The following is a 19,469-nucleotide window of genomic DNA, read 5'->3' as shown; positions in this document are numbered from 1 at the left end:
AGTATTAGGATATAATTTAAATAAAAACATATCCAATTTACTAAAAGAAATAATTGGCAGTAAAGTAATTCCTTTCTTTTCTCCATTCTTCCCTTCTCTTTCTCCCCCTCTTCCTTCTTTTCCTTTTTAAAATGAATTTGATCCTGGCTAAATGTGTATGACTTGACACTAAATGAGTCCATTTATATAAAAACTCAAAACCAGGGAAAATTAGCCTATAATGTTAGAAGTCAGACTGCAGGTTACCGTTGAAGGAAGGAAAGACAGCAGAGAGGGATCCTGGTGGGCTGGTAATACCCTGCTTATATATCTGGATGCTAGTTACAGTTATATGCTTACTTTGTGAATATTTATCAAACTGTACACATATGACATGTGCACTCTTCTGTATATATGCCACATTTAAACAAAAATGTCAAAAAACATAGTACCTTATCATGGCCATTCACAGAAACTTATTATCCCATGAAGAAAATATTCTTAGATACAGATTCTTTACTTTTTAATTTACACTTTAAAAACAGTCTTGCCAGAGCTCAATGTTATATTTTATATGAAAATAAAAATCATCAACTACAAAGGGAAGCTTTGCGGTTTACCAGTTTCAAGAGTGGCCATGAAGTCACGAGATCACCCTTTTGAGGAAATGTTCATGTTTCCTGTCTTTTGGTGTTGCCAATTTCTACCCTATTGGTCAAAGCGTGACGTAACGGACGGATGCCGAACTGTCCATATTTCAGTTTGGTTTTGCTCTTGGTAACCAGGCATAGTTACTAGCACAGCACTTTCACAAATGGTTCGGTAAAAAAAAGGTGCAACTCTTATCCAAAGGCAGATCCATCAGCAAACATGTAATATTCATAAGTAGAATCAACCAGCAAAACCTTGATTATTTTAGGGTACTGGCAGCATAAGACATTAGAGCTGGGAGGAGCTACTGCTTAAAGATGAGGGGAGTGAGGCCCAAAGAGATTAGTTGACTTGCTAAAAGTGGCATAGCTGGTTAATGGAAGAGCTAATGGTTAATAGCTAATGGTGCTCTCATGTCTCAAGTCAACCACAAAACAATTGGTCTTCTTTATTCAATACTGGCTATTACTACTTAGACTATTTTTCCCTGGTTCTGGAAACAGGAATAATTCATGCAGAAAACTTCCTCTTCCAGGGATTTATGTGTTTATAATTATACACAGGATACATTTTTGGCTGTATATTATCAAGTTGCTAAATACTCCCTATTAAAACAGAAGGAATCTGTACTTACAGACAATTTTATCTTAACCCTGGTCTTTTTTTTTTTTTTTTTTTGAAAGAGGGTCTCAATCTGTTACCCAGGCTGCAGTGCAGTAGTGATCACAGCTCACTGCAGCCTCTACCCCTTGGGGTCAAGTGATCCTCCCACTGCAGCCTCCAAAGATGCTGGGGCTATGGGTGTATGCCACTATGCCCAGCTAATTTTTGCATTTTTTGTAGAAAAGGTCTCTCTATGTTACATAGGGTGGTTTCGAACTCCTGGCCTCGAGTGATCCATCTTGGCCTCCCAAAGTGCTGGGATTACAGTCATGGGCCACCATGCCCGGCACAGGTTTTGTCTTAAGTGAGTAAAAAGTGGTGTAAGTAGTAAGCAAAACAAAAGTGGAATGATAGGAACTGCTCATGAGATGAATCCGAAACATGCCCCGGGACTGGCAAGGCCTACAGGGCTCTCAAACACGGCCCCATCTAAGACATTGGAGGGACAACTCATCATTGTCATTAGCTAAAAAGAAAATCTTAACGAAAGCTGGGGAGGAAAAATAGTATTCTAAATGTGACTTCAGGAGCATTCAGAAGGTACTACCCCCAAAAGAAAACAAAACTTTAAACAAGCCATTAAATTCTGCTCTCTGAGTGGGTTCATGATAAACACAAAGCAAAACAAAAGCTTTTTGTTTTGCTCTCAGAAATACCCTGAGTATTTGAAAATGGTCTCCAAAGACAAGCCCTGAAGAACTTCTGTCTTATCCTCCACCGTGAGATCCCGGGACAGAAGGGTGAGCATGTTCCCACCTACCACTCTAGTCCTCTTTGAGCGAGGGACAGAGAGAACAAGAGGAAGGGTTAGGGCTGAGACGGACAGAGAGGATCGTGCCTGCCCACCTACAAACTCCACTAGACACCGAAGGCACTTTCCCCTTCTGGAAAAACTGGAAGAGATAAAGGGAACCTACTACCAATTGTGTTAAGGGCCCAGTTAATGTCAGATTTTTCTTTTCTGCCTATTTATTTTGGACAGATGATTACAGATACTATTAAGTTAAGCTAAGAGGGAAAAACATATATGAATATATACATACATATATAAATATAATATGCACATACGTAAATACACGTATGGACATAGACACACATATCTAACGCTAAACACCAAAATTATATGAAAAAAAACTGAGTAACTTTGTAGTTCCAAAATAAACAACTTCAAAACATGTAAAAAGTCAAACACGTGATAACAAACTGCTGCAAGAAACAAGCACAAGCCAGGAGCACAAGAGGCAAGGCCGGCCGGAGCCGTGGGCTGCTTTACCTGCTGCAGCACAGTCTGTGAACTGTTCCCCGATGGTTGCTAACAGCAACTCTTTCCAAACTGTGGACTGATATGGGAAAACAATAAAAAAACAAAACAAAATACACATATTTTTAGAAAATTATCCTCAGGAGCTAAACAAATTATGTTTTCTTCAACTTCATATGTACTTTCTGTGCCCATATTTGGAGTCCACAGACACCTCCAAAGCCTAGGTGCAAACATTTATCACCGTGGCATATTTTTCATTGGTTTACAAGTAACTTTACAAAGATACAAGTGAGCCAGTCTGGTAAAAGCTAATCTCTAGTGAAACCCCTGGTGAAATTCAGAAGAATTTCTAGGCAAAACGCATTCAAATGACTAAAAAATTTCCAATTTCTTTACCTCTCACTGATTCAAAACACAGAAGCTGATTATATGTGGATGCTATTAGTAAAATCTTTCTCTTCAAAATCCTTTCTCTGTTTTTCTTACTACTTATAAGGTACTTCAAAGGTTACACAACTAAAGAACACTTAAGGACATTTCTTGTTTATTTAATACTAGAGTCTTGGGAAATTCCATTCACTTGAGGCAGACTGTTTATGGCAGGCGATAGAACTTTATGTAAGAATATATGTAATTTCCCTGGAAGATTCAGTGCCTGATGTGGTCTGCCTCCCACCAATGAGAAACACTGGAGTTTCTTTCTCCTCGTAATCTGCTAGTGGCATCCAATAGACAGCCAGATTATTTCCACTCACATTACTTCCTTTGAAAAGTTCTTGGTCCCATTTATCCTCCTTCCTGTGATTCACAGGCTCCAAATTGCCCCCAAACTAGGTTTGAATCCTGAGAGGCTGCTTGCTATCTGCAAACCAGGTGGGTTAACAACCTCTCTGATCATCAGTTTCTTTAGGTGAACAAGGAAATAATAATAGGTCCGACCTTCCAGGGCTATTGTGGGTATGAAATTAGTCAACAAATGTACTCAGAGGGCTTGGTACAATGACTGCAATAAAAGGGCTTAGCATTTAAGATCCATGCCATAAACAGCTGTGTGTTTGCTATATTCCAAGTGCTCAATGCATATTAACTATAATAATAGTGTTTATTATTATGTCCTCACAAGCTTAAAGCAGTCTCGCTGAATCTTTAACCAAGGCCATGGCAGTTAGCCAGGGAACTGAAAAGTGACCTTTCATCCTTTTCTTTTGTCTTTCCTAGCCAGTCCCTTCTGGTCTATGAGTCTCCCACCTAGGAATCATGGCTTCCATTTTCTCTGTCCAGCTACAGTCCTTCAAGCTGTTAGTGATGAAGCTGAGAGCTGGGAGACGCCATTAGGGAAGGGAGACTTCACCCTTCTGCTTTGAATTCAGACAAGGTTGGCCCACAAGACTCCCACTGGTTGATGACGAAAAGTAGGCTAAACTGCTTGGGATAAAGGCATTTGTACGGATATGAAAGAGTTATTATTTGTAACCCAATGCAGCCAAGTGAGCTAACAAGGAGAGGACAAAACTGCCTTTCAGCCGCTTTTCAAGGAATGTTGACATCATGATTACTTCTACTAGAGTTCAAAGTCTAGTGTGAGTAAGTAACATGGAAAGGCAAAAAGTGTTCATAATGAAATTTTAAAAACACCTTATATTCCCTCATTCTCTTATATTCTCTGCTCCCCTGATAGTTTTCATTATGTATGCCAAATAACAGGAAAATGCTGGAGCTTCACATCTTGACGAATAGTGTGCACCTTAGACAAATAAATCTGGTCATATCTTTGAGTATGTGCTTATAGGAAAATGACTCCAGCTCAAGCATATGGGTCCCTGGAGACATTTCAGTTCTTTGAGCTTATCCCCATGAAAGAAATCATGAAAAGGTGAAACTAGCCGGGCGCGGTGGCTCAAGCCTGTAATCCCAGCACTTTGGGAGGCCGAGACGGGTGGATCACGAGGTCAGGAGTTCGAGACCATCCTGGCTAACACGGTGAAACCCCATCTCTACTAAAAATACAAAAAACTAGCCGGGCGAGGTGGCGGGCGCCTGTAGTCCCAGCTACTCAGGAGGCTGAGGCAGGAGAATGGCGTAAACCCGGGAGGCGGAGCTTGCAGTGAGCTGAGATCTGGCCACTGCACTCCAGCCTGGGCGACAGAGCGAGACTCCGTCTCAAAAAAAAAAAAAAAAAAAAAAAAAAAAAAAAAAAAAAAGAAAAGGTGAAACTGGGTAGCATTTCCCCTTTGTCCATTTTCAAAGAAGTTTTTGGTTTCCCAGGGCTTAAGATAACTGATTTTAATGTTCACGTTCATTTCCAGTTAATATGATGAATTAGAGCTCACTCTGGGAAATCTGTGTTTCTGAGATTTGATCACTGCAAACCAGCATCCCACTAGGTCATCACACCATCCAGGTTCTCATCAGCCCCAGAGGGAGATGGAGCATAGTCTCTCATGAAACCCCAAAGGATGGTGAAATGCCAAGCCTCCCTATTCTCTGTGCCATGGACATTCTCAAAACTGCTTTTGTTCCCCCTGTAGAGGAGGAATGAGCCTTTGGAAGGAAAGATCCTACTTCTGACTTTGTAAAAGCATATGCCACGTTAGTCATGGCTGTCAAAGGAATGACCACCATAAAGACATTCACCCAGCTTTTCTGTGAAGTTCACAGGCATTTACTCCTGCAGACTGCATCATACAGTCACATATTACACCATGTCTATGGAGAAGCACAATTATACACTTTCAAGGTGACAGTGTAAGGCAGAAAATCAAGGTCAGAACAGAATTTCTCACCCCCAGCCTGTTTGGGGACTGCCAGGTAAACAGGCTGTCTGCAAAGCACAAAATGTTGATGACAGGCAGTCAACAACCCCAAGCCTTGTCGGTTCTAGAAGAGGATCAGAAGGAACCTACCGTGCTGTCCTTGGGGACTTTCATCTTCCATACGCCGCCCTTTGCATTACTCTCCTCTTCCCTGGGCCAAAGACCAACGTTTAAAGTTACACTCAGGACTAAGTGATTCTACATACATTTAGAGTAAATATCTCTACATACATTTAGTTTAACAATAGATAACCTTAAAAACAAAATAGTTGGGCATTTTTCTTGTTTTTGTTTTTTATTTTTTATTATGGATACATAATAGTTGCATCTATTTATGGGGTATATCTGAATTTTTTTTTTTTAAAGACTAGGTCTCACTCTGTCACCCAGGCTGGAGTGCAGTGGCATGATCATAGTTCACTGTAGCCTTGAACTCCTGGGCTCAAGCAATCTTCCCCAGCCTCCCAAGCAACTGAGATTACAGGCATGTGCCATCACACCTGGCTAATTTTCAAAATTGTTTTTTAGAGACGGGGTCTCCCTCACTTTGCTGCTCAGGCTCGTCTTGAACTCCTGGCCTCAAGCAATCCTCCCACCTTTGCCTCCCAAAGTGCTGGGATTACAGGTATGAGCCACCACATCTGGCCTACATGTGATATTTTGATACATGCATACAAGGTATAATGACTGAATAAGGGTATTTAGGATATCTATCCATCACCTCAAGTCTTTATCATTTCCTTGTGTTAGGAACATTCCAATTCCACTCTTAGTTATTTTGAAATACATAACAAATTATTGTTAACTATAGTTACCCTGTTGTGCTCCAAGACCTCATTTATTCTAACTGTATTTTTGTACCCATTAACCATCCTCTCTTTATCACCCTCACAACTTCCCAGCCTCTGGTAACCATCATTCTACTCTCTTTCTCCATCAGTTCAGGTGTTTGTTTTTGTTTGTTTGTTTGTTTGTTTTAGCTCCTACATATGAATGACAGCATGAGATATTTGTCTTTCTATGCCTGGTTTATCTCACTTAATATAATGTTCTCCAATTCCATCCATGTTGTTGCAAATGGCGGAATTTCATTTTTTTGATGGTTGAATACTGTTCCATGGTATACATGTACCATATTTTCTTTAGTCATTCATCTGTTGATAGACACTTAGGCTGATTCCATATCTTGGCTCTTGTGAATGGCACTGCAATAAACATGGAAGTGTAGATATCTCTTCGACATACTGATTTCCTTTCTTTGGGGTATATATCTGGCAGTGGGACTGCTGGATCATGTGATAATTCTACGTTTAGTCTTTTGAGGAACCTCCATACTGTTCTCCATAGTTGATTGTGCTAATCTACATTTCCACCAACAGTGTACGAGGGCTCCCCTTTCTCCACACCCTCACCAGCATTGCTGTCTTTTGGATAAAAGCCATTTTAACAGGGGTAAGATTGGGTATTTTTCAATAAACTCTTCCTCAGTCCTTTTGTTGGAAACAGAAGCAGACGAATACAAAAGGAAGGAGCTAGGGATGGAGAGGCAAGAAAGTGGCATTCAGTGGCTACATGGGCAGGGAAGGTGATAGGACTTGAGATCCTCATCCTCAAAGGGCTGGTGCAGACAGGCTTGCTTGACTCTGGGGATGGACAACGAATACAACTGCTTCATACAAGGGAAGACCCTTACACTTCAAAGTCATGGTCATGACACTGTCTCATGTGATTCTCCTATCAACCATGTATCAAGGCCTCATAGGTATCCCTGTGAAGGACATCCGCTGTGTGTCACTGTTTAATATCTGCTTCCTTTCTGGTAAGAGCATCCCAGTTTCCCTCTAAAGAGCCACCTGCCCCCTACTCTTCTGTGAGATCCACTCAGGCAGGGCTGACTCCACATCCTAGCTTCAAAGATGGGCTTCTGACTCAGGCTAGCCTATGAGAGTACTGCCTCTTCCTAGTCTTTGTGATTGGCCAGAAATTGAAAGGGGATCCAAAGTGAGACAATGAGAGCCAGCCCTGGGATTTTATCTGGGCTGCTGGGTACTGACATTAGTAAACTTGCAGGGTGTAAGACCAGAGCATACGAAGGCCACTTTGCCACCTCAGATGGGAGAAAATAAAACCGAAAATTAAACCAATGTAGAATAAAGCAGAATAATTCTGGTGGGGACCATCAGATTCCTGGTAACACTGGAGCCAGATCTGCCAGAAATTACCCCTACCAGTGAACTTTCCAGTCACAGGTTAAAAACATATTCAATTTTTTTTTGCTCAAATTAGGTTTCTGGTGGCTGGGCCTGGCGGCTCATGCCTGTAATCCCATCACTTTGGAAGGCTGAGACGCACAGATCACTTGAGCCCAGGAGTTCAAGACCAGCCTGGGCAACAAGGTGAAACCCCATCTCTACCCAAAATAAAAAATTAGTTGGGGGTGGTGGCATGCACCTGTAGTCTCAGCTACTTGGGAGGCTGAGGTGGGAGGTTCACCGGAGCCTGGGAGGTCAAGGCTGTGGTGAGCCATGATGCTGCCACTGCACTCCAGCCTGGGTGACAGAGTAAGACCCGGTCTCAAAAAAAAAAAAAAAAAAAAAAGAAAGAAAAAGAAAAAAAAAAAAGAAACCAACCAAACAACAACAATAACAAAAAACCCACAAAAACAAATTAGGTTTCTGTCATTTGCTACTACTCAAGATGAGATACATTTACATTTTATTAATGAGTAAATAATGCAGAAAGACTGAATGACATGACATAAGGATTTATTACTAATTGGGACTCCAGCTTGGGCAAACTAACTTACTGTCCATTTTCATTACTACATCAAGCTATTAAAGAAGGAGGACACTTAGCCCTAGACCCTGGGTCATGATTGGTATCACAGACTTTCTATATTGTCCATGTGAGACACACATCTCAGGTGATACGATATTTTATGAGGTTCACAAACAGTTCCCTCCCACCTTGACCTTAAATTACACGTTAGACACTTACCAAAGTGGTCGCCTCTCTCCTCTCATTAAATGATAACTGCATCTCAAAGGCAGGCTAGTCACAGGAGGGATATTATTGTATACACTCCAGAATATCTTTAAAAGAAAAACAAACACTTTAATATACCCAGTATCAATTTATTATGCTGCTAGATTATCAAATCAGTGCATTAAAGAAAAATTTTGATTCTCATTGTTTTATCCATTCAAAATAGGTTTTTCTCAGTATCCCTTCTAATTCTCTGCTAGAAAATGTAATATAACATTAAAGAATGCTGGGTTTGGTGGCTCACGCCTGTAATCCCAGCACTTTAGGAGGCCGAGGCAGGTGGATCACTTGAACCCAGGAGTTTGAGACCAGCCTGGGCAACGTGGCGAGATCCCATCTCTACAAAAAATACAAAAAATTAGCTGGGCATGGTGGTACACATCTATAGTCCCAGCTACCCAGGAGGTTGAGGTGGGAGGATAGCTGGAGCCTGGGAAGTCGAGGCTGCGGGTGAGCTAAGATGGCACCACTGCATTCCAACTTGGGCAACAGGAGTGAGACCCTGCCTCAGAAAAAACAAAAACAAAACCAAAACAAAAACACAAGAAGAAGAAGAAAAGATGTTCCTTGCTGATGCTGTGCCAAGTTCTATGTTTCAGGAAGCTATGGTTATTAAGCAAACATTCCTATGCAACATGTCTACACATAAAACTGGAAAGGGCTTTGCTAATGATTTTTCTGACAGCTAGGTAGTATCTACTAAAGCCTTTAGTACTGAATATATGTACTGAACATATTTGTAACTATCTTGTTATAACAGACGCTGTCTTCAACATGGGAAACCCTATCTCTACTAAAAATACAAAAAATTAGCCAGGTGTGGTGGCAGACGCCTGTAATCCCGGCTACTCGGGAGGCTGAGGCAGGAGATCACTTGAACCGGGAGGTGGAGGTTGCAGTGAGCCGAGATCACACTATTGTACTCCAGCCTGGGCAACAGGGTGAGACTCTGTTTAAAAAAAAAAAAAAATAGACCCTGTCTTCTCTCTAAGTCTGTGATGCTATGGCTTGGGAGTTGAGGGATAAAGGAGATGGCAAAGAGAAACCACCTTAGACACTCTGTTTGCCCCTTATCTCTCCCCTGCTAAAGGAACAGGGAACAGCTCAGATGCTGAAGCAACAAGCTGCGCAAGTGTTATGGACTGCATGTCTGTGTCTCCCCCAAATTCATATGCTGAAACTCTAACTACCGATAGGATGGTGTTAGCAGATGGAGCCTCTGGGAGGTAATCAGATCATGAGGGTATAGCCACCATGACAGGCTTGGTGTCCCTATGAGAAGATGAAGAGAGCCGGCCCTCCCTCTGCCGTGTGAAGACACAAGGAAAGAATGGCCATGCACAAACCAGGAAGAGGGCCCTCACCTCGGTGTGCCCATACTCACACCCTAATTTCAGACTTCCAGGCCCTAGAACTGTGAGAAACAAGGGTTTATTGCATAAATAAAAAAAACTGCCCAGTCTATGGTATTTGGTTATAGTAGCCTGAACTAAGACACAGGGCAACTGGTAAACAGAAATAGATTATACAAAAATAATAAAGTAATAGAAAAACAGGAAGTCTTGGCAAAGACTGGAGCTGTTCTCTGTGCCAGGCTTTGTTCTATGAACATTTACATGTTTATGCAATTTATCCTAATGACAGTCTTAGGAGGAGGTATGATTATTATCCTTTTTTTAAAGATAAGGACATCAGGCAGAGATGAACCTGCCCAAGAGTCACTGTTTGGTATGACCATTAGGATTAGGACAAGGATTGAGGCTATGAAGAAGAAAACGCTGCCCCATTTGTTTGGAGCAGGTCATAGAATTACTATGCTATGAATGCTATGCACCAAATTACTGTGCAAATAAGAAATATTGTTCTGTGCGGTGAGGTAAGCATAGGGTGATCATCTGGGTCTCCCAGTAGGTCTGAGGAAAGCAGCACAAGTAAAAGAGCAATTAGAAAAATCAATCCTAGGGCTCATGAATTGAGTCACATGGGTGGAATGGAATTTTATCTATGTTGAATGATAATCCTGCTGGGTTGTTCAAGCCTGTTTTGCGTTAAAAAAATAACAACACTGAATTAACTGTAAAGGTGGCAATGATGAACTCTAAGATCAAACTGAAGACAAAAAACTACAGGATGATAGATGTATTAACTGAGAATCCACCTTGGCTCTCTCCTACTAAAATGGTGCCAGTGTAGGGAGGAGCTAAAAGCTACTGTAATAACAGTAGCTCCTCAAACACACACCTTTCTTTACAGAGGTACCTATCCTATAAATGCTTTGCTATTTGTACAAATAAGATTATTCCAATATTTCAGTATGTCTGCGGTATGAGGGCTGGAATCTGAATCCAGACAATTTGATTCCCAAACCTCTGTTCGTAACTACTCAGCTATTTTCTTTTAAGATATTACTATATGTTTTTGACACATCTTTCTCCAATCTTAGCAGCCAAGAATGAGGTCATGAAGTCACAGAAAGAGGGACACATGTTGAAGATGTTTTCCCACCAGTAAGATGCCCATAATTCCCAAGAGGCTGGTGGTTGTCAACTCCAGCCTGAGAACCCAGTTATGACGTGGCAATGTCCTCTGTAGAATTTATGCACAAAATAACATTAAGATGAAAACTCCTGCCTAAGGTAAAACCAAGAGGACTTTGGTGCTGGCAAACTTCAAGTCTCCTCAAAGGCATCACAAACCAAAGTTCCTGCCGTCATACCTCTGTCAAAAGTTGTCAAATCTTGACTTTTTAACCTAGTACTTGAAGCGCATTGAAAAAATACAACAAAACACTTCTTCCATTTCAAAGATCAGAAAAACACTAAAGATCGTGCTAAGGATTGGAGCTTTAGAAGCTTCTCTTGAAAACAAAAACAGACAACTGATTCTGCTTGGCTTGGCAAATTTGACAGGAAGAGATTACAGCCCAAGAAGATCAGTGATAGACTTAACATATTCATTAAAGCACGTATTTGTACATCTGTGCTGAGCGTAAAATAGGAGCAAAATATCCGGTCACACCATTAAAAAAAAAAAGCCCTTTTTAAAAAACATGTGTCATTAAACTGGTCTGTTTCCCTGTGGCAAACCTCATCCAATGTGTAGAATATTTGTGAAGTATGTCTGCTGGTGAAATACCTACAGGAAGGCATCTACCATTATTCAGCTCCTGAAAAATCTCTTCCACCCTTGCAGAAGTGAAAGGTCTGCTACAGTGGAAGCCTGGTAATTCGAGATTATACTCTCTGTAACACATCTTGAAAATGGAAACACTTAAATTTGACTATACATAAAATCTTGCAAATAGATTTCAAAAGCCATTAGGCTTATAATTAATTTTGTTGGACTTGCAAATCGAAGATTGCAGTAAAAGTAAAACTAAGCACAACGTTTATTAATGACAGTTAAATGCTTTTTTTCCCTAAAAGTCTTGAGAATCACTCTAGGACTAGGAGAGGTATAAAAGTTGAACATCTTTCATTCAGTCAACATCTGTGACCATCAGTTGTGAACAGCGCACAGTGAAGAGTCCTTGGGGAACTGAGCTGAATGCAGGAGGGTCAGCTTTTGACCACAGCAATCCACTCCTTGGGAGGTATGTTCTGGAACACCAATCTGGCACCTCTCCTTGAGAAACTGAGGCAGGGAAGACACCTGTCCAATGGAGTCTAATACCTGGATTTAAGACCTAGGTTCTCAGGATAACCTTCACAGGTCATGTAGCCCTTGAAACCCAAGTTGCCTCCTCTGTATAAGGATACAGCTATTTCATTGGAAAATGTAATGACGAAATGCAAAGTGAAAGCACTTGCTAGGCCTGAGAAACGAAGCAAAGTATGGTTAGACCTATTAATATGCTGATCACTTGATAAATCCCCAATCTATTAGTACTGGATTGGAGCAACTATGTCCCACCTGACAGTCTTCTGCCAAATAGAGAATCATCCATTACCAAGAAAACTGGCAAATTTCCTCCTCAATTTCCTACTGGAATGTTCTGAAGAAAAATAATGCACTTGGAAATTCTTCAGAAGAAAAGATGTTATGTGTTGACAGACAACAAAGTGATATGTCTGTTTTGTAAAACAAACCAGAAACAAAACCACCCAGCCAACACACCTCAAAAAAAAAAAATACAGGATTTATTCCAGGTTGTGGCATGTGTAGCAGGAGAGTATTTTCAAAAAAAATAAAACAAATATTTTTGCTCATTAGGTATTACTAGTTGCCTGGGGCTTCCCGCCAACTGAATCAGTGGTATTTATGGGCAGGGCCAATAGGCATCTGAACCAAATAGGCAACTGAAGAGTTTAATGGATGTTTTTAACTCACAGCAGACACAAAGGCTGAAAGCAGAGTGCTTCTGATTTACAAGAGCTAGGTACCTGAGAGAGAAATGGGTTTTCCTTTGAATTCCAAAAAGGGCTTGATTTAAAGAGAGAGCCCAAGTGTGGAGTTGTGATCATAGAGTAAAGGAGATGTGACAGGATGTGAGGGTAATTTCCCACCACATAGAAAGTCAGTTAGTAAAAAACCAGCTCTGAGTTGGGGAGTTAAAAGCTTGGAGTGAGAGGAGAGTGATGTTAAAACCCTGAAAGGATGGGAGAGAGCCCTACGCAAAGTTTGGAGATGCCTAGAGTGGAGCAGTGTGGAACCTGCTTTCTGGTACAGCCCAAGAGGCTCCAAGACTCCCAGAAAAGGCCCTCATTCCTACAGTGCTGAGCAATATGGTGGTCAGGTCTGAAAACAGCTGTGAAGGCAGGAGGGGTTATTCTTGCCGGGAGGGCCTGCCACAGCCTTATAGAGTTCCCCTCATTCTGGTGGGGTTGGGGGAAGGCAGGCAACATTTCCTAAATCTCCAATCTGGAGCTTGAAATTGCTAGAAAGCCTACAGACAGCAGGGCCTGGGGTCTGGACGTGCGTGTACATAGCAGGGGTCTTCATGGCATGAGGTTACAGCAGGGTCAAAGGTGGTGGGTCAGGGATATTTCTGCATATGCCTGTTCATTTGGAGAAGGAGAAGAGGGTAGTCATTGACTTCCCCAAAAGAGACTTAAATTGGAAGAGACCCAGTTTCACAGCTGAAGTGACTAAATTACTTTTATTAACAAGGTCAAATCTCACCCCACCCCAATACACAGACACAATGGCCTCCACTGAGAATGTGGAGGAACACGAGCAATTTAACTTCAGTTATATTTCTTCATAACTGGATTGTAGCTATAGATGTTGATCCTATTACGCATATAATGAATAAACTAAATGATGGATAAAGAATCTTGTTACACTTGATTCGAAGTCTGCGCTAGACAGAACTATGAAGTGGACCTGGCTGCAGGTCCTTCTCTTTCTCTCTTTTCAGTGTTGGCTTTCTTCCTCTCTCCCCTCGGGCCCCTCCCTTCTCCCAAGGGGTTCACTCCAGGTCATTCTATTGCAAGACACCACCCACCATGGGCTGCTGTGCTGTGTCCAGGGCAGCAAGTACTGGGAATCAATCTTTCCATCATCCTCCATGATCAATACTGACCTAGAAAACCTCTTCTTCTGAACGAAGAGCCCTCATTTCCCAAGGGTTTGGAAAGCAAGCCGCTGCCCTACCTTAATGATCCATAACTGCACAACTCCATAGTCAGGAGGCTTGAAATGAAATGAAGTGCTGATATGAAATGAAGTCTTGATATTATCGACAGTACACAGGATAAGTTTGGCATATGCAGGGGAAACATTTTCTTAATTTCAATAGGTTATATATACCCTTTATGAAGACTTTCTGTTTATGATAAATGATGCTGAATTTCCACTTATAGAGGAAATATGGTTTCTGTTTTATGCAAATTTAAATAAGAAGTCAATTTATAAGAAATACCAGGTAGAATATACTACAAGTGAGATTAAGTGTGGCAAAATCTTGAAGGTGATAACATCAAATAACTGAGGTTCGAGACAGAGTGCTATACAGGAATGAGTTTTCAGGGGTGGAATTTTTAGTCTTGTAGCAGGTAAGGCTGAAATAAACTGGACAAGGGAGACTTGTCTTGCAAATCACATCTGGCAGGTAGCTCTTCATTCTCCAACAGATAAAACAGGGCTTGTTCAAAAGCTGTGTTCTATTATTTTTTCCCTCTAGAGATGCGGGTCTTGTCGTGTTGCCTAGGCTGAACTCGAACTCCTGGGCTCACACAATCCTCCCACCTCAGCTTCCTGAGTAGCTGGGATCACAGGCATGAGCCAATGCACCTGGCTAAAAGCCATTTTCTATTCTGCACTGCAACCCGAGGATGCAAAACTACATGAGAACTGTGGAAAATTTGGACAGGTTCACAAAAGAGTAAGAGAATCAACAAGCATCTGGAAAACACGCCTAGATGTAAAATGGAATTTTCCAAGAAAGGCAGGAAAGTAGAAATGAATTTAACTCCAGGCAGACAGAATTATTGTTGGGTGTGATCAAAGTGTCCTCAGCAGGGGTTCCCAGATCCTTTGGAGGCTGAGCCTCCTCCACCCTTCAACCAGGGGCAGTAAAAGAAAGAGAACTGAACTGGAAGTGGAGGGAGTTCCAGTCCTAGAGACAAGGCATGATTGGCTCTTTCCACTGAATGTTTGGGCCATTTACCTCCAGCCTCAGTCTCCTCAGCTAATAGATGGGGTAACAATTCCTCTCCCAAACCCATCTACTTTGATTTGCTAAAGGGCCTCAAAGTATAAAAAGACACATAGGTTTTTAATAAGGCAATCATTAATATCACATGATTTTTACCTTTCATCTAAACACATGTGGGAGGAAAATATAGACATAATTGGAGAAGCAGTTTTCTTAGTGCTAATGGAGTGAGAATAATCTCAGCACTTTGAGAGGTCAAGGAGGGAACACAGCTTGAGGTCAGAAATTCGACACTAGCCTGAGCAACATAGCAAGACCCCATCTCTACAGAAAAATAAAATAATTTAGCTGGGTGTGGTAGCACATGGCTGTAGTCCTAGATACTCGGGAGGAGGCTGGGATGGGAGGATCTCTTGAGACCAGGAGTTTGAGGCTGCAGTGAGCTATGATTGCACCACTGCACTCCTGCCTGGGTGACAGAGTGAGACCCTGTTTCTGAAGAAAAAATAATTAATATACAATCCTAGAATAAAATAAAAAAACAGTGGGACAAAAGCATATCCTCAAATGACTTGCAAGATTGTATCCTGGCCAGCTCTTAAATACTAAGGACAATTGATTAGATGTTAAGGACACTTGCAGGCTGAAATCTCAAAAGCTACTGATAAGTTAAATATCTTCACATACACCTCTGTTATTAGGGGTGCAATCCAGAGTATAATCACTTGAAATAAATAAGCTAGAAGCAGTGGTATATAGTTTTCTGATATAAAATATGACTGAAGAAAGCATAAAAAGATAGAATAGACATAAAAAGATAGCATAGAAGTAGACAAATTATGGCAGATGATTGGGTACTTAACTATGGCTTTTTACCTCATTGTGTCATTCAAGTCTCATGACAGCATGAGATGATAAAATTACCATCACAATTATTCCCATCTTACAGATGAGTAAAATGAGATTCAGGTTATATAACTTGTCCAAGCTAGTAAGTGTCACATATGAGACATCAACCAAGGCACTGCGACTACTGTAGCCAATACCCTAGCCAGATAACTGATGGAGCTGAGGGATAGAATCCAGTAACACTTAAGTAAAAGCTGGCCACATCTGAGGGCTAAGTGCCAAGCATTACTAAGAACTATATACCCATCTCATCCAACTTTCACTCAACCTTAGGGAGTAGGCACTATTATTACCTCAGTTTTACAGATAAGAAACTGAGGGAGCACAGACAGCTGAGACAAAAAGGAATTTCCCAATCCTTAGGGTAGTGTTTATCAGCCAGTTTTTCACTGTCACCCCTTAGGCCCTAAAAGAGCCCTTTTTCCTAATCACCTATGACGCAATTTTAATACCAGAGAGACACCATATATGTTTATCGATTGCATGGACAGCTATGCTTCGCACATAAAAAGAGTGAGATTTGTTCACTGATGTACTTCCCCTGCAAGAATCAACTTTGGCCCCCACTGAGAATGTGCAGCCTACGGAATTCTCACAGGAAAGTGGTTCATTTATTAACTTCTAATTCATTCTTTTTTTTTTTTTTGAGAGTGTGTATGTGTGAGAGACAGAGTGAGACAGCTGTGTTCCCTCCTTGACCTCTCAAAGTGCTGAGATTATTCTCACTCTGCCCCCAGGCCAGAGGGCAGTACAATCTCAGCTCACTGCAACCTCCACCTCCCGGGTTAAAGCGATTCTCCTGTCTCAGCCTCCGCAGTAGCTGGGACTACGGGCCTGTGTCACCACTCCAGGCTAATTTTTGTATTTTTAGTAGAGACAGGGTTTTACCATGTTGCTCAGGCTGGTCTTGAACTCCTGAACTCAAGTGATCCGCCCGCCTCAGCCTCCCAAAGTGTGGGGATTACAGGAGTGAGCCACCATGCTCAGCCTCATTCATTCATTCAATCCTTCAATATTCATTGAGTGCAAAGGACCAGACACAATAATATAGTACTGCATGATTCCATTAATATAAAGTTCAATAACAGAATGAATGTAATGTGGCAGAAATGAGAACAGTGGTTGCTTTGGGGGACGGAGGCTGGAAGGGGCACAAAGAGACTTTCTGATGTATGGGAAATATTTTTTTTGTCTTGATCTGCATGACGGTTGTACATGCGTACCCTTGTCAAAAGTTATACTTAAGAAATCTACATTTACTGTATACAAATTATATCCCAATAAAGTAGTTTTAAAGAAAGTATTTCCTAGTATGTGCCTCCCCGGGTGCTTTAAATTGCTCCCTGAAGACCCTAAAATGCTGTGGATTCAGGGGCTCTACCAAATACCCTGGGTTATCTCGCAGGGTCAGGAAAACCAAGCCAATCCCCTCATCTGACTAGTGTCAGCCCTGGAATCCCTTGCATAGCCCTGATGATCTAATGTCATGTGGATTGGGAAAAGTCTAATGAGACTCTGAGAGCCTTTACATGAGGACAGGCCTTCAAATCAAGCGCTCTGAGGATTGTAAAATGGCTGCTGGGAAAAGGTAACAGAAGTCCCTAAATCTACAGAAGAGGAGACGTGCAGGGAGGCCTCCCAGATTCTGAACACGTTGATGTCTCTGGACAGTGGTCCTCGCGCTGCCTTGCGGTGCCGTCTGTACTTGGCACTGCACAGCAGCACTGCTGCTCTGCTTCCCACACGTTTATGTCACTTCCCCAACTACACCAGAAATGGCCCACAGTCAGGACAGCGTCTTCACACCCAGCTCACTGCTGCTGGTAGCCACACACAGCACCTTACAATCAGATTTCTGGGACTTCGTAATTATGCATGCCAAATTTTTTGAACCAGATACTGGGACCACAGACTGAAAAAGAAAATGGATCTCTGTGCTACTTCTGCATGTAAGAGGCTGCCTAAGAGACACAATTTAGATGCTGATCTATTGCAATTTCTAAGACATTAAAAGATTTAGGGATACAACAGGAAAGCTATTTAAAATCTGTCCCTTCTAGAAAATTCATGGACATACGGTCAATGCAACTCTGAAGCAGCCTCAAAAGCCTTATTCTACCTGCACCAGCCCATTAAACTAGAAGACAGGAGAAACTGGATAGAACCTGCTATTGAAGAAAATAGAAATGGGATCAATTAATCAATTAGGTTTTTTCTTTTTTGAGACAAGGTCTTGCTCTGTTGCCCAGGCTGGAGTGCAGTGGTGTGAATACAGCTCACTGCAGTGTTGAAATCCTGGGCTCAAGTGATCACTGTGCCTCAGCCTCCCAAGCAGCTGGAACCACAGGTGTGTGCCACCATGCCCAGTTAATTCTGAAGGAAATTGTTTGTAGAGATGGGAGTCTATGTTGCCCAGGCTGCTCTGGGGAACTCCTAGGCTCAAGCAATCCTCCCACCTCAGCCTCCCAAACTCCTGGGATTTCAGGCGTGAGCCACTGTGCCTGGCCAGTTGTGTTTTTTCAGTTGTGTTTATCCAACTCCACCATCAGAGCTAGATAGAGAAAGAACTAATAGAACTAAGAGCTTGCATTCATTGAGAATCTGCTATGTATTAGGTATTCCACTAAGCATGGCATAAACATCTTATTCAATCTTCACAGTAACCCATGGAGGTAGGTGTTACCTAGACCAGTTTTACAGAGATGAAAGGGGTTGATTCATGCCTAAATTAGGATGACGGAACTGCGAAGTGAAGTAGGAAACCAAGCAGAGACTCTCCATCTTCATGCTCCACACTATCCTACTCTCCCTATGTGACCTCTAAACCTTTAATAACCCGGCAGGGAAGGCGCCAGTGCTTCTCACTGATGGGGAACAGAGGCACAGAGAGGCAGTGGCAGAGCTGGAGTTTGAACAGGAACACAGATAAAGATCTCGAAAACCTTTGCTCTTAACCACACTGCAGTCTGCCTTTTGTGTGGGTCTATGAAAGGTTTAGGTAGTAAAGGTTCAGCAGGTGGCCAAGAGAAGAGCAGGCCACCTGACTGTGTGCTCAGCTGGCCCTGGGGTGGACTTGGTCAAGGGCAGTTGTGCCAACCTGGACCCGAGAGCCAACTCCAGAGCAGAACCCTGGACAGGGGCTGCCAGCACAGCAACAGATTTCAAGGTGGGTGATTAGGTGTCTGATGTGTGCCGTGTTAATCCAGTTCGTCCCTCTCTTGCTCTTACCTGTACTGTCTGTACTGTGTAGATTTTCTTCAGATTTGATGCGCACTCAGCTGCTGTGGCACCAGGGAGGGATCTAGGCAAGCAGGAGCAGGACAAAGACAAAACAAGCAGTCAGTGCTCACAAAACAGCCCACAGTAGAATCTTTCAGGTCTTCCTAAAAATCAGGTCTCAAACTACACGACTGGACATTTTGGGGATGTTAGTTAGAATTTAAAATGTGAAATCCCTACTTTGTGAAGTCATGTGTTTGCTTCTCCTAAAAATCAGCAGATTTATTCTTGGAAATTTAATAGAAAAAAAGGATAAGTATGTATTAAT

The 19,469-nt window shown here is 42.0% G+C and overlaps 1 protein-coding gene across 6 annotated transcripts in view; it reads right to left on the bottom strand.

The window, feature by feature from the left end:
* Positions 1–19,469, bottom strand: part of EIF4E3 (eukaryotic translation initiation factor 4E family member 3) — a 76,824-nt gene that overhangs the window by 11,909 nt on the left and 45,446 nt on the right. For 4 of the 6 annotated variants that reach the window (XM_023200061.2, XM_023200054.1, XM_023200057.1 and 1 more), the window contains 4 exons: positions 19,151–19,223; positions 8,368–8,462; positions 5,461–5,521; positions 2,567–2,633 (listed from right to left, as the gene is read on the bottom strand). In XM_023200061.2, coding sequence (XP_023055829.1) covers positions 2,567–2,633; positions 5,461–5,521; positions 8,368–8,393 — 154 coding nt within the window. In that variant the 5' untranslated portion in view covers positions 8,394–8,462; positions 19,151–19,223. The remainder of the gene's footprint in view (positions 1–2,566; positions 2,634–5,460; positions 5,522–8,367; positions 8,463–19,150; positions 19,224–19,469) is intronic. The other 2 variants (XM_023200064.2, XM_023200068.1) reach the window with 1 other exon arrangement.

The sequence above is a fragment of the Piliocolobus tephrosceles genome, chromosome 2 (genome assembly GCF_002776525.5).
Source record: "Piliocolobus tephrosceles isolate RC106 chromosome 2, ASM277652v3, whole genome shotgun sequence".
Taxonomy (NCBI): Eukaryota; Metazoa; Chordata; class Mammalia; order Primates; family Cercopithecidae; genus Piliocolobus; species Piliocolobus tephrosceles.
This window is presented reverse-complemented; position numbering and strand designations above follow the sequence as displayed.